This window comes from Nycticebus coucang, chromosome 17, assembly GCF_027406575.1.
Source record: "Nycticebus coucang isolate mNycCou1 chromosome 17, mNycCou1.pri, whole genome shotgun sequence".
In the NCBI taxonomy this organism is placed as follows: domain Eukaryota; kingdom Metazoa; phylum Chordata; class Mammalia; order Primates; family Lorisidae; genus Nycticebus; species Nycticebus coucang.
This window is the reverse complement of record NC_069796.1, coordinates 81790282-81808259: the sequence shown is the minus strand read 5'-3', so window position 1 is coordinate 81808259 and position 17978 is coordinate 81790282. Positions and strand designations below refer to the sequence as shown.

General features: G+C 53.6%; 1 protein-coding gene across 4 annotated transcripts; it reads right to left on the bottom strand.

The window, feature by feature from the left end:
• Positions 1–8858, bottom strand: N4BP3 (NEDD4 binding protein 3). Of its 4 annotated transcripts, XM_053566329.1 has the most exons (6): positions 7914–7925; positions 7576–7789; positions 2423–2773; positions 1702–2226; positions 1038–1292; positions 1–930 (listed from the first exon to the last, which is right to left on the bottom strand). In XM_053566329.1, the coding sequence occupies exons 3-6, from the start codon at positions 2741–2743 to the stop codon at positions 403–405; spliced, it is 1629 nt and encodes a 542-aa protein (XP_053422304.1). In that variant the 5' UTR covers positions 2744–2773; positions 7576–7789; positions 7914–7925; the 3' UTR covers positions 1–402. The 4 variants fall into 4 exon arrangements, with proteins under 4 accessions (XP_053422304.1, XP_053422306.1, XP_053422305.1 ...); XM_053566331.1 differs by having other exon boundaries at positions 1702–2223; positions 7576–8858; XM_053566330.1 differs by having other exon boundaries at positions 2423–2770; positions 7576–8858.
• Between the last annotated feature and the right edge of the window lie 9120 nt (positions 8859–17978).

The window sequence follows — 17978 nt, the reverse complement described above, 5'->3', positions numbered from 1 at the left end:
AAATCATGGTTTTATTCTGAAGGAGGCCAATGTTCCCATCGTAGCCTCCTTCTGTGGAGACAGCCTTAGCCTGGATCTGCAGCCTCCCTCCCTCACGCCTTCATGCCTGCCCTTCTGCACCACCAGGCTCAACTCCCCAGCCTCCTGCCCTGGACCACACCCATACCAGGGAGCAGGGCTGGGTCCTGCCTGGGTGCTCTTCTACCAGGAGAGACTTGCCCTTGCTCTTGTTGCAGGCACCCTGCCCAGCCCACAGCCCCCCTAGATCCCTTCTCTCTGTGGGCCTGCCTGGCCCTGGGCTGGCCTCTGCAGATTCCACCCCAGACCAGTGTCAGGGAGAGCTGAGCCAACTCTCAGGGTGCCTTTTGACAGTGTGTCTGCTGTCAGCTCACTCTGCTGGCCTCAGATCTTAGAGGACTCCAGCCGAGGACTCCAGGGCGTGGGGGGCTCCCTCAGTGCCCGCAGTTCCTGCTCCAGTGCCTGGTTGCGGTGGTACATGTCCATGTAGCCCCCCTGGATCTCCCGCTGGTAGCGCAGCACACGCTCCTTTTCCTCCTGCCAAGTCCTCCGTTCCTGCTCAAAGCGCAGAGCCTGCTCCTGGCCCCGGAGCCGTTCTTGTAGCAGCTCAGCTCGCAGCTGCTCAGCACTATCTCTGGCCTCACTTCCTCCTGCCTGCCCCAGCAGCCCCCTGCTCTTACAGTCATCAGTCTCACAGCTGCCTGGGGCCTCCTCCCGAGGGGCCTGCTCCTGAAGGCTGCGCACAGCCTCACGCAGCTGGGCCAGTTCTGCACTCTGAGCCTGGGCTTGTGCCCGGCAGCCCCGAAGTTGCGTCTTCAGACTGAAGATCTCAGCCAGCTTCTGGGTCAGTTCCGCTTGGGCTTCCCGCAGCTGCTGCTTCAAGAGGCTAATCTCCGCTGTCTTCTGGCACACCTGGAGTGGAGACACAAGCAAACCAGGGTGAGGGGAGCTGGTCGTGGGGTCGGACAGAGGATGGGACCACAGCAACAGAGGTTTCTGAGCCCCCGGTTGTCTCTCACCTCCCATCGTGCTTCCTCCTCTGGTCGTGCACTGGGGTCAGCCTCTGGGAGAGTGCCAGGGGGCCGAGGCTCCAGGGCCAGGCCCTGCTGAGCCTGCAGCTCCTTGCGTAGGCGCCGCTGCTCCTGCTGGGCCATGAACAGCTGCAGCTGGAGGTTGCGCTCGCTACGCTCAGCCTTCTGGGCCACCTCATGCAGCCGCTCCACATACAGGCGCTTCAGCTCAGACAGCCACAGGTGCTGGCGCTCCTCCAGCACCTGCCAAGGGGAAGAGGCACCCAATAGGACCAGCACAGCCACGCCCAGGTGTACATGTGGCCCTGCCCCCACTCCCATAGCTAAGGTCCTGTTTCCCTACACCACAGGGCCAGGACCCAGCACCCAGCCACACAGATGTCCTAACCCAGATGCCCTCCAGAGGTGAAGTGTCCCCAACACAAGGCCCTCCATGGGAGCCTCTGTCTCCCCTTCCCACGCAACTCCCAGGCAAGAACCACAAGGACATGACATCCTCTCCACATGGGATATGGGGGAAAGGAACAGAGACATCTTCAACTTTCTTACTCTCGTGTCCAGAGCCGTGTGGATGAGCTAGTTGGGGCCTCTGTCTTGACTGTACCCCGATGCCAAGGCACAGAATAGGACTCCAGGGCAGGGGCTCGCTCACCTGTGTGAAGGGGTTGGAGCCATCCTCATCGCCGAGGACTCGCTTCAGGTCCTCACAGGTGTCAGGCGGAATGGCCACCATCTCTTCAGTGGTGGGGCAGGAGAACTCGTAGGGGGGTGGTGGCTCTGGCAGGCAGCTCATCATAGCCAGTGGCCCAGCCTCCTTGGGGCTTCTCGAGGCCCGGTCCAGGGAGCCACCAAGGTGGTTAATGTGGCCCAGAGAGGAGCTGAAGGGGCTAGGGCCAGTGCCGGGGCTACGGCCAAAACTACCCCCACTGGAGGAGTCAGACAGGCTGGGCTCGGGCTCTGGGCCACCCTCATCTAGGCTGAGGGCATGCAGCAGTTGTGCCCGGGCCTGGGTGGCCCAGGGCCCTGGGCTCAGGGGCGGGTGGCAGGCCAGTGTGTGCAGGCTGCCATTGCTGCGCCACAGCTTCTGACCCTTATGGGCTGCCAGGCTCTGCATGGACAGGACACCCTTCCCATTGCCTGCTGCAGACTTGAACACTGATGGGCGAATGCGGCACTGCTAGGAAGAAAGGGCAGGTGTGAGGCCCCTGGGGGAATCCTCTCTGAGAACATGGGTGCAGGCCACTGGAGGCAGTGACCAAGCCCTAGCAGGACTTTCACATTTCAGCCCGCCCCATCCCCACCCCCACCCCCATCAGGGTCTCCAAGGGAGGCCCATCTCCCATTGCAGGTAAAGGGCATGGGCAGAGGCACACCTTGTCAAAGCGACCCCGCTCAGGCAGAGAAGTCTTGCTGAAGTCTCCGGCTCGAGGATGTTCCCGGTAGTAGAGGGTGGCATAGTCAGCAGGGTCATTCCGAGGGGCCCGCTTGGTGGTCTTGCCATCCTTCTTGGGGAGGTGCAGGTAGCTGAGGAGTTCACGCTGGCCCAAGCCCTTCCGGAGGAGCCCATCAGGCTGGCGGGTGCTCCGGGACCCAGCAAGTGCTGCACGTAGCTCTTCAGGGGAGAAGTCCTGACGTTCCAACAGGCTGCCCACGCTGCCCATGGCAATGTCAGCAGGGTCGGGGGCTGTGGCCATGAAGTTTCAACAGGGCACAGGCAGCTGCTTCTGGGAATTGGGAGGCTCCATTGGGGGCAGGCAGGCACTTGCTGTCTAGCTCCCCTCGCACCCTACAGCCAGGTGCTTGCTCTCTGTAGCTCCCACACTTGGCCCAGAGGAATCCCAGGACAGGATTCCTAGGCTGCCAAGAGAAAGGGGTATAGGCTCCGAAGCCCCCGTCCCTCTATCACTCTTATTGGTCTGAGTAAGTCTAAGGAAAAGCAGTGGTGCTCCAGCTGGGGGCCTGTGTGTGATTGAGAGGTATGGGGGAGTCCCCTCAGCTACAGGACTAGGCTAGTAAAGGGCTAGTGAAGATGGACTCAGGCTGTCTGACCCTGACTTTGCCTACTCTCCTGCCACGTTCCCCACATTTGGAGGGTGGGGATAATCCATTCAGCCCCTCTTCCTGCAAACAAACAGAGCTCTTCCAGGGAAACATCTGGGGTGGGGTTGTGGTGGGAGTGGAGGTGGGGTGGCAGCTACAGGAGGAGGGACACAAACAGGAAGGGCCAAGGGGAGGAAGGATGGTGTCAACAATGGCCAGTTTCCGGAACAGGTGTTCTAGTCTGGGAAAGGAGGTGGGGAGGGAGGGAGTAGGTGGGCCCCTGCCAGCCCTCATATACACCATTACTTTAAAGCCCACCACCAGGCAGGGTGGGCCCCAAATCCTGACTCTGGCAGAGCCAATTGGTATTTGACCTCAGCAAAGCCACTAACATCAGCAAGCCTTGGCTTTCTCACGGGTACAATGGCAATGATAACACTTATCACTCCAGGATGCTGTAAGGACCGATGACATAACATGACAAAGCTCCCAGTCCAGGCCTGGCCCAATGCCAGGGTTAAGACAGGCTGGCCAAAGCTGAACTCAATCAGACACACAACCACCACCGAAAGACCAGGTTGATGCATCAGCTCCCACCTGGGCTGGGCCCCACTCTGGAAGGTGGGGCTGGCATCCAGTCCCCAGGGATCCCGTGCACAGCCTCATGGTCAGCACAATATAGGCGCTCAGAAAGGTTCTGCTGAGTGAATGAATGTCACGGGTTCTGTCTCCCACCCACAAACATTCTGGAGCAGAAGCCCAACAGACAGATTGCAGCTGTGATCCCTACCGCCTACTCAATATGCTTTAGGGACACCCACTCCCACCCCAAACAATGGTCGTTAGGAGGTTCCATCTTCCTCCACCATTTCCAGGTTTTGTGTTTGTAGAAAACTAAGCTCTCCAGGAAGGGGGAGGAAGAGCAGGTCTTGCTCCACACTGTGGCCCACAGTCTCATCCTGGGCAAAAATAAGCTTTCCAGCCTCCCCTCCCAGCCCTGCCATGGGAGGGGAGTTTGTATACCCCTGTCCCCCAGCCCAATGTGAATAGGCATCACAGGCTACACAGGCTTGGGGGATTCATCCAGGTAGGGAATCACAGGAGCTGGGCCCCTCTGGCTATGCAGCCCTGCACAGCAGTCTCATACTGTGATATCATAACTATCCCTTTTTAAAGATAAGGTCACAGAGCTGGTCAGGAATCCCAGCCCATGGCTGCTCAATGTTACCGGGGCAAGGGGACAGGATGTCATCACCCATAGCCAAAAGAATTGGAATTGAATCATCCTGCCTCTCCACCAGACACCTTCTCACCAAGAAGACCACACTCCAAGAGACCTTGCTCTGTCCAAGAGTGCACTCAACTCCTATCGGTACTTCTGGTGCAGAAGACTGCAGAGACCTGGTCTCCAGCCCACCCTCACACTCTCTCTGCTGGACTCCCCTTCGCCAAGCCTCGGCTTCCACATCTCAGAGATGAGAAAAGCTCTGCCTGCCCTGCCTTCCTCATGGGATTAGCTAGAGCAGTCATTCTCAACCTTCCTAATGCCGCAACCCTTTAATACAGTTCCTGTGGGTTGAGAACCGCTGAGCTAGATCATCAGAGACCATGCCAGCAAAAGGGCTTGTGAACTGTTAAGTGCTGTATGACCAAGGAGGGGACGATATCAGCAGTGGTGCTAAAAAGCACCCACATCATCTCCAACACACACCACCCCACTCCGCCCCCACATTCCCCTTGGCAAATTCTCATTTTCCCATCTCAGGATTCCACCAGGCATCTCAGGTCCAGGGGAGAGTTCCTGAACTAGAGGTGGCATGGGCCACAACAATGTGTTACCTGTCAGTCCCACCCAGCAGCACAGAAACACTGACGATTATGTCCAACAGCAGACACAGTCATGCACAAGGTCACACACACAGCACTGAGCACCTTCCAGGATACACAGACAAAACACAGGAGTTCCCCACCATGAAGACCCAAGGGTCCTCCCCAGTCCCAGGCTAGATGCAGACCTGTGCAAGTGTGCCTGTGGCTAGTGGTGAATGCAGTGTGGCATTGACCATCACAAACAGCTAGGAGGCTTAAGGAAGGGGGAGCCGTCAGCCCCTTCCCTTTGTCTTTCCTGAGGCCCCTTCCTGCTCCCTCTGTCCCTCCCAGTAACTTCTCTGACTGTATTGTCAGCAGAGCCAAGGGAGTTAGCTTTCAGAAGGTTCCTTCCTGCCCAGGTCTGAGTCTGGGGATAGTCCCCTTTATTAAAGGGGTCCCTACCCCTCTTCCCCAACATACACATTCCTTCCCGTTGCTTGGAAGCCCAGGGACTGCTTGTTCAGGCCAGGGCAGCTGTGCAGGGTGGGATGAAGAGAATTTGGGGGAGGGGGAAGCAAGTGCCTTACAGCCTCACTAGTAGGTCAGAGCAAGAAGCCAAGGTCTTCTCTGAGTGCCTGGGCTTCCCTGTCCATAGCTGAAAGCACCATCACCACCCAATTGGCTAGGTCTGGGATGGGCCACATGAGCTACATTCTCCACAGGTTCCAACTGGCCTTAATACGGTCCCTTCACTCCTGCTGTCCCCTCATGCCCACGACTAGCAGCAGACTGAAAACACGGGAGGTCCATCTCTTTTGGACCAACCCTTGGGTCCAGAGGGAGAATAGGTTGCTCTCACCATGAAGCAAAGAAAAAGAGAACATGCAGAGGCATCTCCATTGCTGTTAGTGGGGCTCTACTAGTAGTGTGCCTGCCTCACACAACGCACACACGTGAGTTTTGTTATTCCCCACTTCAGAAGAGGAAACTGAGGTCCAGGAAGCGAAGGTCATGTTCAGCTGGGTGGGAAAACACAGGCTCTCCAAGCTTAGAAGTCTCCTCTGACCCCACTCTGCATCTCCTCTGGAGTGGGATACCCCAGCCCCCACATGGACGGGATTCTCAACTGCCCCAGGCTGGCCCCAGGGGAGGGTCCTGCCACTTGCTGGAGATCAGCTTTGCTGAGGGGTGTGTCTGCAGCTGCCCCTGAGGAATGAGACTGGAATGTCCCAGCTCTAGAAAAAGGGGTAGTGGGCTAGAGGGCCCAGAGGGGGCTGGCATACCTGACTCCCACAGTGACTTGAGGAGTGGTTCTTAGTATCACTATACAGTCATTCACAATCACACAGAATTCTATAGTTTTTTCTCAGCCTTTCCTTTTCATTACCTCATTTCATCTCCACAATAGCTTTATAAGGGGCTAACAGGACAGTTATCCTCAACACATTTACAAACAGGGAAACTGAGGCCTGGACTCCACAATGAGGAGCAATCTCAACTCCCTGGGCATGGTCCTCCCTGCTGCACCAGGCTGTTCCAGCCAAAGGTCACAGGTTCCCCTCCAGGGGCACACATTGCTGTGTATGAATGTCTGCCCAGCCCTTGACACATTTCTCCCAAGGGCATCTGCAACCAGGCTGGCTTGGACTGCAGTCCTCTGAGCCTAGAATCCCTCCTGCCTGTCCCCCAGGTCAGGAAGAAAGAGAGGAAGGGCCCCATGCCAGCTCCAGCTCTAGAGGCGGTGTCAGGAGCAGGCTGGCCGCATGCATTCACAGTCTCGCACATACACACCCACACAACCAGTTGGTAGAGGAGCCCTGCCTGGGAGGGCCCTGGGAGGAGGCTGATCACTGGGCCCAGGACAGCTGGCTGCCTCTGCTCCCAGGCAGATCTGTTCCTATGTGTTTGGGGTGGGGGTAGGTGCCTAGTGGGAGACAAATCCCAGTCCCCTTTCTGGACAACACCAGGGCCCTGATTTCGGCCTGGCCCCAAGCCCCTTGGTTAAAGGCTGTGGCCAAGATCTGGGAATGTCTCCTGTCCTCAGGTCCTCAGCTGCAGTTCAGACTGAGCAGGGGGTTGGGGGAGGAAAGGAGTGGAGTGGGGCGAGAAAGGACAGGCGGGAGGTCTAGTAGGAAGAGGAGGCGGCAGGGCAGATGAGATCGGCATCCCTACAGAATTGCCCCCAGGTAGGCAGAAGTCGGGGCGAGGATTCCCCAGAACTGCGAGAGGTCCGTGAGCTATCTGGGGGACTGGGTAGGGGAGCGTTTCCTCCAGATCCCTCCCCAGGGAGCACTGAGCAGGGGGGCGGAGGCCGAGGTCAGACTGTCGCGCCAAGGACGCCTGCCCCACCCAGCCGTGGCGCTGGAGTCCCGCGCGCTGCTCCTAGGAAAGCGCATCTGCAGGGGTTGCGGGGAGGAAGGTAACCTGCGGACTGCCACACTAGCGGAGAGTCGGGGTCAGTTCCCGATCCGTCGCCTTGGTGCCTCGGTGTCCAGGAGCAGGAGCACCTGGGCGCACACCGCACCATGCCACCCCCGCCCATTTCTCACTCAGACCTGAGCCTAGGTCAGCAGGGGCTGTGGCTTGGCCAAGGACGCCGGAAAGACAGACCTCAGCAACCTTCTCCATCTCCCAAGTCCAGTCCCCGACCCCTGGACCCCAGCGGCGCCCCACTTACCATGCTGGCGTTGCGCTTGCCGGCCTGCGGAGCCGCACCCCTCGCGCGCTGCAGTTCCCTCGTGCGGATTTGAACCCTCCTTCGAGACGCCAACTCCGGCCGAGACTGCGAGCCGGATCGGAGCTGCCGTGCGGCAGGCGCCGGGAAAACGCGGGCGGGCGGGCGCCGGAGCCGGATTAGCGAGGGAGAGACGCACTCGGTGGCGCTCGCTCGCCTGCCCCAGAGGCGGAGGGAAAACCCGGCCTGACTCACTGGCGCGCGGCGAGCCCAGAGCCCGGCCCCGGCCCCCGGATGTAGGGGGCGGGGCCGGGGGTGCGGCCCGGGGCGCCCCCACCCACCGGCAAGTCAACCTGAGCTCCTCCAGAGCGCGGGGCGCGCCGCCAAGTCCGGACTCGAGGTCCCTGAGCCCGAGCCCCCTGCTGGTTGCGCCCAGCCGGGCGGCCAACCTGTGCGCGCCGGCTCAGACCCGGGGGTCTGCAGCCCAGAGCGCGGCCGAACCTCCAGAGGGCTGACAGATCACCGCCGCCGCCGCCTCCTTTGCTTCCTCTTCCTCCTCCTCCTCCTCCGACCTCGCCCGCCTCTGTTTCCAGAATTGAACAGCGTCCAAAGGGGCTTGTTGGGTTCATCTGCCCCACCCCACCCCCCGATCGTCGCTGCCTCCTCTCAGGTACGCATTATTTCCCTTTTGAGACTGAGCCAAAGTAGTGAGAAGTGAAGAGTTTACCTGAAGTCTCTGGCTAGTTAGCAGCGGAATTGGGCGCTAAGGTTGTTTTTTTGTTTGTGTTTTTTGCCAAAGGAGCCTTCTAGGGATTCAGGTGCCTTCAGGGGCCAGAAAAATAATGTAAATGAACCAAACAGAAAAGTTGGAAACTGAGAGAGGAGACAGAGAGACACCTAAAGGTATTCACATTCAAAAAATTAAAGCATCCTTTCTTCCTTGAAAAGTTAAACGTAGAGTTACCATATGACCCAGCAGTTCTATTCCTCGGTATATACCCAAAAGGATTTAAAACAAGTATCAAACAAGCAAACAAATGTTCGTAGGAGTACTGGTCACAGCAGTCAACCAACCAAATGGTGCAGACAGCCCAAACTAACAATGAATGGATAAACAAAATGTGGTCTGTCCGCACAGTGAAATATTATTCAGCCATAAAAGGGGTGAAATGTTGACACATAGTACAAGTAAGAACCTCCAAAACATGCCAAATAAATCAGACACAACGGCCACATGTTATAATTCCACTTGTAGGAAATAAATAAATTCATATAGACAGAAAGCAGATTAGTGCTGGAGACTGTGGGGAGGGAGAAATGAGGAGTAATTGCTTAATGGATGTGGGATTTCCTTTTGGGATGGGGAAAATGTTTTGGAACCAGGTAAAGGTGGTGGTTGTACACCGTTGTGAATGTACCAAATACCATTAAATTGTATGCTTTAAAATAACTAATTTTGTCATGCAATTTTTTTTGAGACAGTTTCAGTATGTCACCCTCAGTAGAGTGCCACGGTATCACAGCTCACAGCAGGGTGACAAAATGAGACTCTATCTCTAAAAAAAAAAAAAGTATCTTGATGGTGGATGGTGGAGACACTTTCCAGGTGTGTTTTTGATTCTGCCCTCAAGAGATCATTTTGGCCAGGGTCTGAGGTTATTGTTCATTCAGGAACACCAAGCCCGTGAAACAGGTTCTAGTGAATGTAAAAACAAACAAACAAAAATAAAAAAAAAAAAAATCACAGCTCACAGCAATCTCAAACTCTTGGGCTTAAGCGATTCTCTTGCCTCAGCCTCCCAAGTAGCTGGGACTACAGGTGCCCGCCACAATGCCTGGCTATTTCTTTTTCTTTCTTTCTTTCTTTCTTTTTTTTTATTGCAGTTGTCATTGTTGCTTAAGCTAGCCGGGTTTGAAGCCACCAGCCTCTGTGTATGTGGCTGGCACCGTAACCACTGTGCTACAGGCACCAAGCCATGTTATGCAAATTTTACCTCAAAAAAATCATGCCACTTGTGGACCAGGGGCCACCAGTTTGCAACCCTTTGTCTTTTGTGCTATCCTTACCAATTTCCTAACAACCCAAGTGGCAGACTTCAGAGGATGTGTCTATAAAAACTCATTAATAGTTACCCCACGTCTCAGCCCCTTAGGAGCCCTGAGTCTAGTTGGGATACCCACTGAGATAGCATTTGACCATTTTGGAGACCTAAGGAAGGGCCTCACTGGAGAAGTAGCTTTTGAGATGGTCCTTGAAACATTTCCACAGAGGCCAGTGCTGCCTGGGGAGCAGTTGCAGGGCTTGAGAAGGCAACACACATCCAGATGAAGATCAGCTTACTATGGGGTGGCAAAGGGCAGTGAGGGAGTAGGTGTGAAGGTGGCACATGAGAGAAAACCATTTCAAGAGAAATAAGCACTGGGGCCCGCTGAGGTGTCAAGAGAGGGGAGCTTGAATGCCCAGCTAGGTGTGGAGGCCTCTGAAGTGGTGCAGGCTGGGTGGCCAGGTTGCAGGAGTCTCCTGAAAGAAACGAGGCCAAGGAGGGCAAGGACAGCAGGGAGAGGAAGAGATGGAGATGTTCATGGGATGGCTTGTGAGAAGAAGGTACTCGTAAGAATTGACTTGCAAGAAATTGCAGGAAAAGACAAAGGAGTGGGTGGTAGCTAAATTCTGATGCAAACTCAGATTCAGGGGCCACAGCCCTAGTTCCTTCCACTTCCTGGGAGGGTTGCTGTGACTGAACCAAACACCTAGAAGGTGGCTGAGGCTGGGCAGTGTGGCTCACGCCTATAATCCTAGCACTCTGGGAGGCTGACAGGAGGATTGCTTGAGCTCCGGAGTTCTAGACCAGCTTGAGCAAGAGTAAGACTGTCTCTACTAAAAATAGAAATAATTAGCTGGGTGTGGCAATGGGGGCCTGTAGTCCCAGCTACTTGGGAGACAGAGGCAAGAGGATCACCTGAACCCAGGAGTTCGAGGTTGCTATGAGCTAGGCTGAGGCTATGGCACTCTAGCAAGGATCCTCTCAAAGAAAAAAAAAAAAAAAGAAAAGAGAGAGAGAAAGTGGCTGTGGCACTCAGGGGGCTCGGGCAGGGTGAGAACAGCCTGGCTCCATCCTAGCAATAATGTGAAGTATAAGTTTAGTCTTCATCCCACTTTCCTGGCACACAAACTCCTAAAATCCTTTATAATCTCCATAGCAGTGTCTTTTGTATGTTAATTAGTTGATTGGTAGCTGGCAGCCACAAGGCAGCTTCAGGATAGGGACTGGTCACCCAAAAGACCAATGCTAGTGTAGAAGGTTAGGACTTCCAGCCCCACTCCCCAGTCTCACCAAGGGCAGGGGCTAAAAGTTAAGTTGATGGCCAGTGGCCAGTGGCTTAATCCGTCATGCCCATGTCATGAAGCCCTCATAAAAACCCAGAAGGGCAGGGTTTGGAGAGCCTCTGCACAGCTGGACATGTGGATGTTCCTGGAGGTGCCAGCTTCCAGGGAGGGCTTGGAAGCTCTGCCCATCTACCAAATCTCACCCTATGGATCTCTTCACCCATATTCTTTGGAATATCCTTCATAAAAAATCCGTGAGCATAAGTGAGTGTTTCCCTTAGTTCTAGGAGCTGCTCTAGCAAAGTAATCAAACTGGAGGAGCAGGGCTTGGGAACTCCAATTTCATTTTTTTTTTTTTAGAGACAGAGTCTCACTTTGTCACCCTCAGTAGAGTGCCATGGCATTACAGCTCACAGCAACCTCCAGCTCTTTTTTTTTTTTTTAAGGCAGAGCCTCAAGCTGAGGCTCTGGGTAGAGTGCTGTGGCATTACAACTCACAGCAACCTCCAACTCCTGGACTCAAGCGATTCTCCTGCCTCCACCTCCAAAGTAGCTGGGACTACAGACGCCTGCCACAACGCCCAGCTATTTTTTGGTTGCAACTGTTATTGTTGTTTGGCGGGCCCGGGCTGGATTTGAACCTGCCAGCTCAGGTGTATGTGGCTGGCGCCTTAGCCACTTGAGCCACAGGCGCCGAGCCAACCTCCAGCTCTTGGTCTTAGGTTATTCTCTTGCTTCAGCCTCCCTAGTAGCTGGGACTACAGGCACCTACCACAATGCCCAGCTATTTTTTTGTTGCAGTTTGGCTGGGGCGAGTTTGAACCCACTACCCTTGGTATATGGGGCCGGTGCCCTACTCACTGAGCCACAGGCATCGCCCAGGAACTCCATTTCAGAAGCACAGGTGAAATACTCTGGGGCTTGTAATGGTCATCAGAAGTGGGGGCCCTCACCCTGTGAAATCTGACACCATATCTGTGTAGATAATTGGAATTGAAAGAGAGGACACTCAGCTGGTGTGTAAGGAAAACTCCCCACACGCAAGGTCACAGAAGTCTTCCATGTTGATCGTGGGGTAAGAGCAGTGTTTTTTCCACTCAATCCTTCTAACAGAAATGTCATTCAGCAAAACAAAACCCAGGTGCCCAGCCCCTTTGGCCTTGGGCAGGCTGCCTGTCTCCCTGGGGCACTGCCCTGGCAGATACCCTTCCTGTTTGGCTTCTCTGAGCCCTTTGAGGTTGCTCTGGTTGCCTGGATGGGGAGTGGCAAGGCTCGGGGGACCAGCTGCCCCAGGGAGGGCGGCTTCAGCCCTAATCCAGAGAGTGCCACCTCCTGCCTTCCTCTGCTCATTGTCTTGCATGAACCATGGAGCTGTACACTGGACCCTTGGGTGCCCTTGGTGCAGCCTCCTCTGATGGAGTAACAGGTACAGACACAGCTCAGAGCTGGTTCCTGGCGAGGTGGGCTTGGAAGCTAGGTCTCTTGCTGCCTAGTCCAGTGCTCAGTCTGTCAGCTGCACTCCTTGACCCTGCCCTTGCATCCGCCTCCCTGAGGCTGTTGATAGAAGAAGATGGGCTGGACAGAGGCTGCGAGTCAGAAGCTAGGAGGAGGCCAGGCCTCTTTCTTCCTTCCCCATGTTTGCCAGGACAGCATGAGAGAGGCCAGACTCCTGGGGCATTGGGTGGGGTTAGGGGCATTAGGAGGGTGCATGACTTGTATTCAGTGAACTTTATGCGCATGGCTGGGCTTGCAGGGGCAGACACCACTGCCTGGGGCTGCTTGCCCCCGGACTTGACATTCTTGTGGAGTTGGCATGAGAGCCACACCACCCAGATGCCAAGGGGTGAGGCACTTAGGGCACCAGGCCAGGGGAAGTGAAACCAAGCTCCCTGGATGCACCTACTTCCTGAATTGGCTGACTTTGGACAATTTAATTTCTCTCTCCTGACCTCAGTTTCCTCATCTCTAAAAGGGGAGGATTAAATAATCTAGCATCTATAAAGTAAAGCACACGGCACAGTGCCTGGCAAGTGGTAGGCGTCTGTAAATATTAATTGGCCCTTCTTTTCCTGGTGGGGAAAGTTTATCAGAAGGACAGAATTCTTGCTGAGGAACCTGCTTCAGGTGGCTGGGGAGAGCTTGTGCTGCCTGCACCAGCTCCTCCATCATTGTTGCAGGTGTATCTCTCTGGTCTGTGGTGCCTGTGAGTGGCCCAGACTGTAAAATCCTGCAGCCACCCACTTGAATAGGAAGTTCCCCCACCTCTTGGGCCATCACCTCTCGCCTCATGACCTTTCTTCCTGACTATATAACAGCCTGCCTGGACTCCCTACTGCTCAGCTGCCCCCACTCTGCCCTAGAGGGAGCCTTGAAGCCTACAAACTGGCCCCATAGTCCTCTGCCTGAGAGGTTGAGTCCCAGCTTCAAGATTGGTCCTGTGACTCCTTCGGGCTCAGGCACTGTAGTTTCTTCCCTGCACCTTTGCTCCTATGTCCTCGTCTGTAAGTGGCTGGTCGTTGGCTGGTCGTCCATTAAGAGCACCCAGCGCTCTCAGGACCTTCCTTCCACCCTCAAGGCAAAATTAATCACCCCGTCCACTGTCACTGCTGCTCCAGGCTTTTTCCATTTCCTCACTGTGGTGGCACTTGTCTAGGGCATTGTTGTCTGTGGGTCACCTGTCTGTCACCCCCAGGAGACAGTAAGACCTGAGTATACAGGTAGTGGCCAACCCATGTCCAGACTCTCCCCACTGTGCCTCTTCCAGAGCCTAGCAGTTGGCTATACTCAATCCAAGCTCAAAAAGCAGTTCTATGGCCATTATCTAATTAATTAAGGAAAGAGGGAATGAAGAAAGATGGAAGTTGGTCCAGCTCTAAGTCCATTCAGTAACTTCCTGGTGACCTTTCTGAGCCTGGAATCCTTTTTTCTTTTCTTGAGACAAAGTCTCACCCTACACTAGAGTGCTATGGTGTCAGCCTTGCTCCTGGCAACCTCAAATTCCTGGGCTCAAGCAATCCTCCTGCTTCAGCCTGTCTAGTAGCTGGGACTACAGGTGCCAGCTATAACCCCTGGCTGTTTTTTTCTATTTTTCTCTCTCTTGCTCAGGCTGATCTTGAACTCCTGAACTCAAAGGATCCTCCCACCTCAGCTTCCCAGACTGCTAGGATTACAGGCATGAGCCACCATGCCTGGCTTTCAAGCCTTGGATTCTTCATTTGTGAAATGGAAAGATCCCTTGGGCATGTCTAGGGACTTGACAGCTGAGTGTCCCCCAGGGCCCTTTACTCCTTGTCCTCTCTCGTCTGGAGCTGGGCATTCATAGATAGGCAGTATCTGAGGATTTCAGACCTTGCAAAGAGCAGGCCAACAGGTAACTACCCTAGCTCCAGCCAATTCCTCCAAGATTTTTCTAACCTGTGTCTCAGAAGGGACATTATGGGTACAGTTGGAGCTGTAGGACCCTGCACCAACCTGGCATCCCCTGACCTCATAACTGGGGTGAAAGTGGACTCAGGACCTGGATTGCCCTCCCTGAATCAGCAGAGCTTGGGGGAGCCCTTGTTTACCCCTTCCGCCCCTCTCTTCTCTGTTCTGTCTCCTGGGGTGACCAAGGCAGCCCCAGGCAGGCGGTGGGGGTGGAACCATAAAGCAGCCAGGACTTGCTCAGGCCCCAGAAGTCTGAACAGCCCCAGTGGCCCAATCATGGGTCACTAGAAACCTGGACCAGCCACATAGCCAAGTCTAGGCCGAGCCACTCCAGTTGGTAACAGGATACTTGGCTGTAGACTTCCTGGGCTCTAATCCCTTAGTTGTAGTGATTAATGGCAGGGTGGCAGAAGGGACAAGCCTGGGGAAGTCACTGCAAACTATAGGGATGAGATAAAAAGAGCTCGCTCAAAAGACTGGTTGCACGACAATGTGAGTGTGCTTAAAACTACTGAACTGTACACCTAAAAATGGTGGAGGTAGTAAGTTTTGGATTTGTATATTACCACAATTGAAAATGTTTTAAAGACAGGCTGGGTGTGGTGGCTCATGCTTGTAATCCTAGCACTCTGGGAGGCTGAGGTGGGAGAATCACTTGAGCTCAGTAGATCCAGACCATCCTGAGCAAGAGCCAGACCCTGTCTCTACTAAAAATAGAAAAATTAGCCAGACATGGAGGCATGAGCCTGTATTCCCAACTACTTGGGAGGCTGAGGCAGGAGGATCACTTGCATCCAGGAGTTTGAGGTTGCTGTGAGCTAGGCTTGACACCACAGCACTCTAGCCTGGGCAATAAAGTAATTCTATCTCGAAAAGAAATGAAGTGAAGTAAAGTGAAGTGAAATGATGATGAAATGAAATGAAATCAAAAAATAAAACAATAAAATATAAAATAATTTACAAAGAGAAAGAAATTCTGTAAAATAAAGTGAGCCCATGGTGGTCCCTGTAGCTCAGTGGGTCGGGTGCCAGCCACATACACTGAGGCTGGTGGGTTTGAACCCAGACTGCGCCTGCTAAAACAATGACAACTGCAACAAAAAACATAGCTGGGCATTGTGGCGGGCACCTATACTCCCAGCTACTTGGGAGGCTGAGGCAAGAGAATCACTTAAGCCTAAGAGTTTGAGGTTGCTATGAGCTGTGATGCCACGGCACTCTACCGAGGGCAACATAGTGAGATTCTGTCTCAAAAAAAAATGTGAGCCTGGCTTGTCATATTCCAGAGATATTCAAAAGGCACTGATAATGGGGATATTCATTTTATTAAACAAAGGAATATTTCAAATGTACAAAAAGATAGAATTTTAAAAAGCTTCCCATGTACCCATCATGTGCCTTTATTTTTTGTTTGTTTTTTTTGTTTGTTTTTAATTTTTAATTTTTTTTTATTTTTTGTTTTTAGTTTTTAAAATATTTATTTATTTATGGGTGGCGCCTGTGGCTCAGTGGGTAGGTGGCCAGCCCCATATACCAAGGGTGGTGGGTTCAAACCCAGCCTTGGCCAAACTGCAACAAAAAATAGCCGGGTGTTGTGGCGGGCGCCTGTAGTCCCGGCTACTTGGGAGGCTGAAGCAAGAGAATCGCCTAAGCCCAAGAACTGGAGGTTGTTGTGAGCTGTGTGACGCCACAGCACTCTACCTAGGATGATAAAGTGAGACTCTGTCTCTATAAAAAGAAAAATTAGGGTGGCGTCTGTGGCTCAAAGGGGTAGGGCACTGGCCCCATGTGCCGGAGGTGGCAGGTTCAAACCCAGCCAAAAACTGCAAAAACAAAAACAAAAACAGGAAAAGAAAAAGAAAAAAAAATATATATATATATTTATTTATAGACATAGTCTCTTGCCCCAGGTTAGAGTGCCATGGTGTCATCATAGCTCACAGCAACCTGAAATTCCTGGGTTTAAGCAATCCTCTCTCAGTCTCCTGAGTAGCTGGGACTGCAGGTGCTCACCACAATGTCTGGGTAATTTTTCTATTTTTAGTAAAGACAGCGTTTTGCTCAGTCTGGTCTTGAACTCCTAAGCACAATCAATTCTTCTACCTTAGCCTCCAGAGTGTTAGGATTATAGGCATGAGCCGTGTTGCCTGGCCCATTGCCTGTCATTAATAGTTACCCCTGGAGGCAGCGCCTGTAGCTCAGTTGGCAGTGTGCCAGCCACATACACCTAGGGTGGCGGGTTCGAACCAGTCCTGGGCCTGCTAAACAACAATGACAATTGCAACCAAAAAAATATTTGGGCATTGTGGCAGGTACCTGTAGTCCCAGCTACTTGGGAGGCTGAGGCAAGAGAATCACTTAAGCCCACGAGTTTGAGGTTGCTGTGAGCTGTGAGGCCATGACACTCTACCCAGGGTGACAGCTTGAGACTCTGTCTAAAAAAAAAAAGAAAAAAAAAGTTACCCACTGGAGACTGGTTTTATTCACCTCCACATAAACCCTCCCCCTCCAGGGTTATTTTAAAGCAAATTCCAGACATTGAGATATTTCATTCATAGATATTTCAGTATAGCATATATTTAAAATTGTATTAACTATACATTTATCTTGCAGGGGATGGTTTCACAGATCCTATTGGCTGCAACAAGGCTGACTGCTCAAGACTGGACAGGGTCCGCTTGGGGCTTCCCTATGCAGGCAGTGTCTCTTCTGTGCCCTCCACCAGCGCCTGGAGGCCACCTTCCCACTGGTACTCCTTGCCTTGCCCCTCCAAGGAAGGCCAGGAGAAGTGACCCTTGAGGTTACTTAGGAACTCCTGCCTGTTTGGAAAAGATGGCTGTGATACAGCTGATGATCTTAGCACCCAAAGGGGACACTTCCCACTGGCATATGGGAGTGACAGGCTTGGTCTTGGGGTCTCAGCCACCTGGCTACCCATTCCCACCCTCCCTTAGGTGACTATCCAGTGGCTTTCTCACCTCCCCTTCCATCTCTCCGTGTCCAGCCAGTCAGCCAAACCAGGGCCATAGCCTCTCTACCCTGGGCCCTGGCTCCATGAAGTACCGGAAGACTTCCAACTATCAGACCCGTCTTCGCAGTATTCTCTGCCAAGACAGGGGTTTCCCTGGGCTGCTGCTCCACTTCCTTGGCCCAGTGGGTAGATAGATGTGCCTGACATAGCCTGCCTACCTGGCTTCCATCCCAAACCCGCAGCCAGGCCACATGACAGTCACTGCCTGTACCCAAACATTCATTCATCCCCACCCTTTACACCAGATACCCTCATTTCCACTGTCACGCTCTCCTCACCCCCTGCAACCTTCAGGGTGGTAGCTCCACCTCCTCCTTCAAGAATCAGGCCACACACGGATTCTCATGCAGTCCTCGTGGTCCTTGAAGCCTGCGTTTGTCATGCTAGGACCAATGGGAGGCTGGGCACAGGACCGTGTGCACAGTATAGAAAGGTCTAGGAACATCCCGGAGCAGCCTTCTGCCCTGCACCAGCTACCAGCCCCTGAGCAGGAGCTTACCAAGCTAATGGGGACAAAAAGGCACCAGAGGGGACAGAGACATTATCCCTGGATTAGTCACCCATAACTGGTGACCAATTCATGCAGACTTAGTGAATACCTTGCTGTGTGGGTCCTCTGGG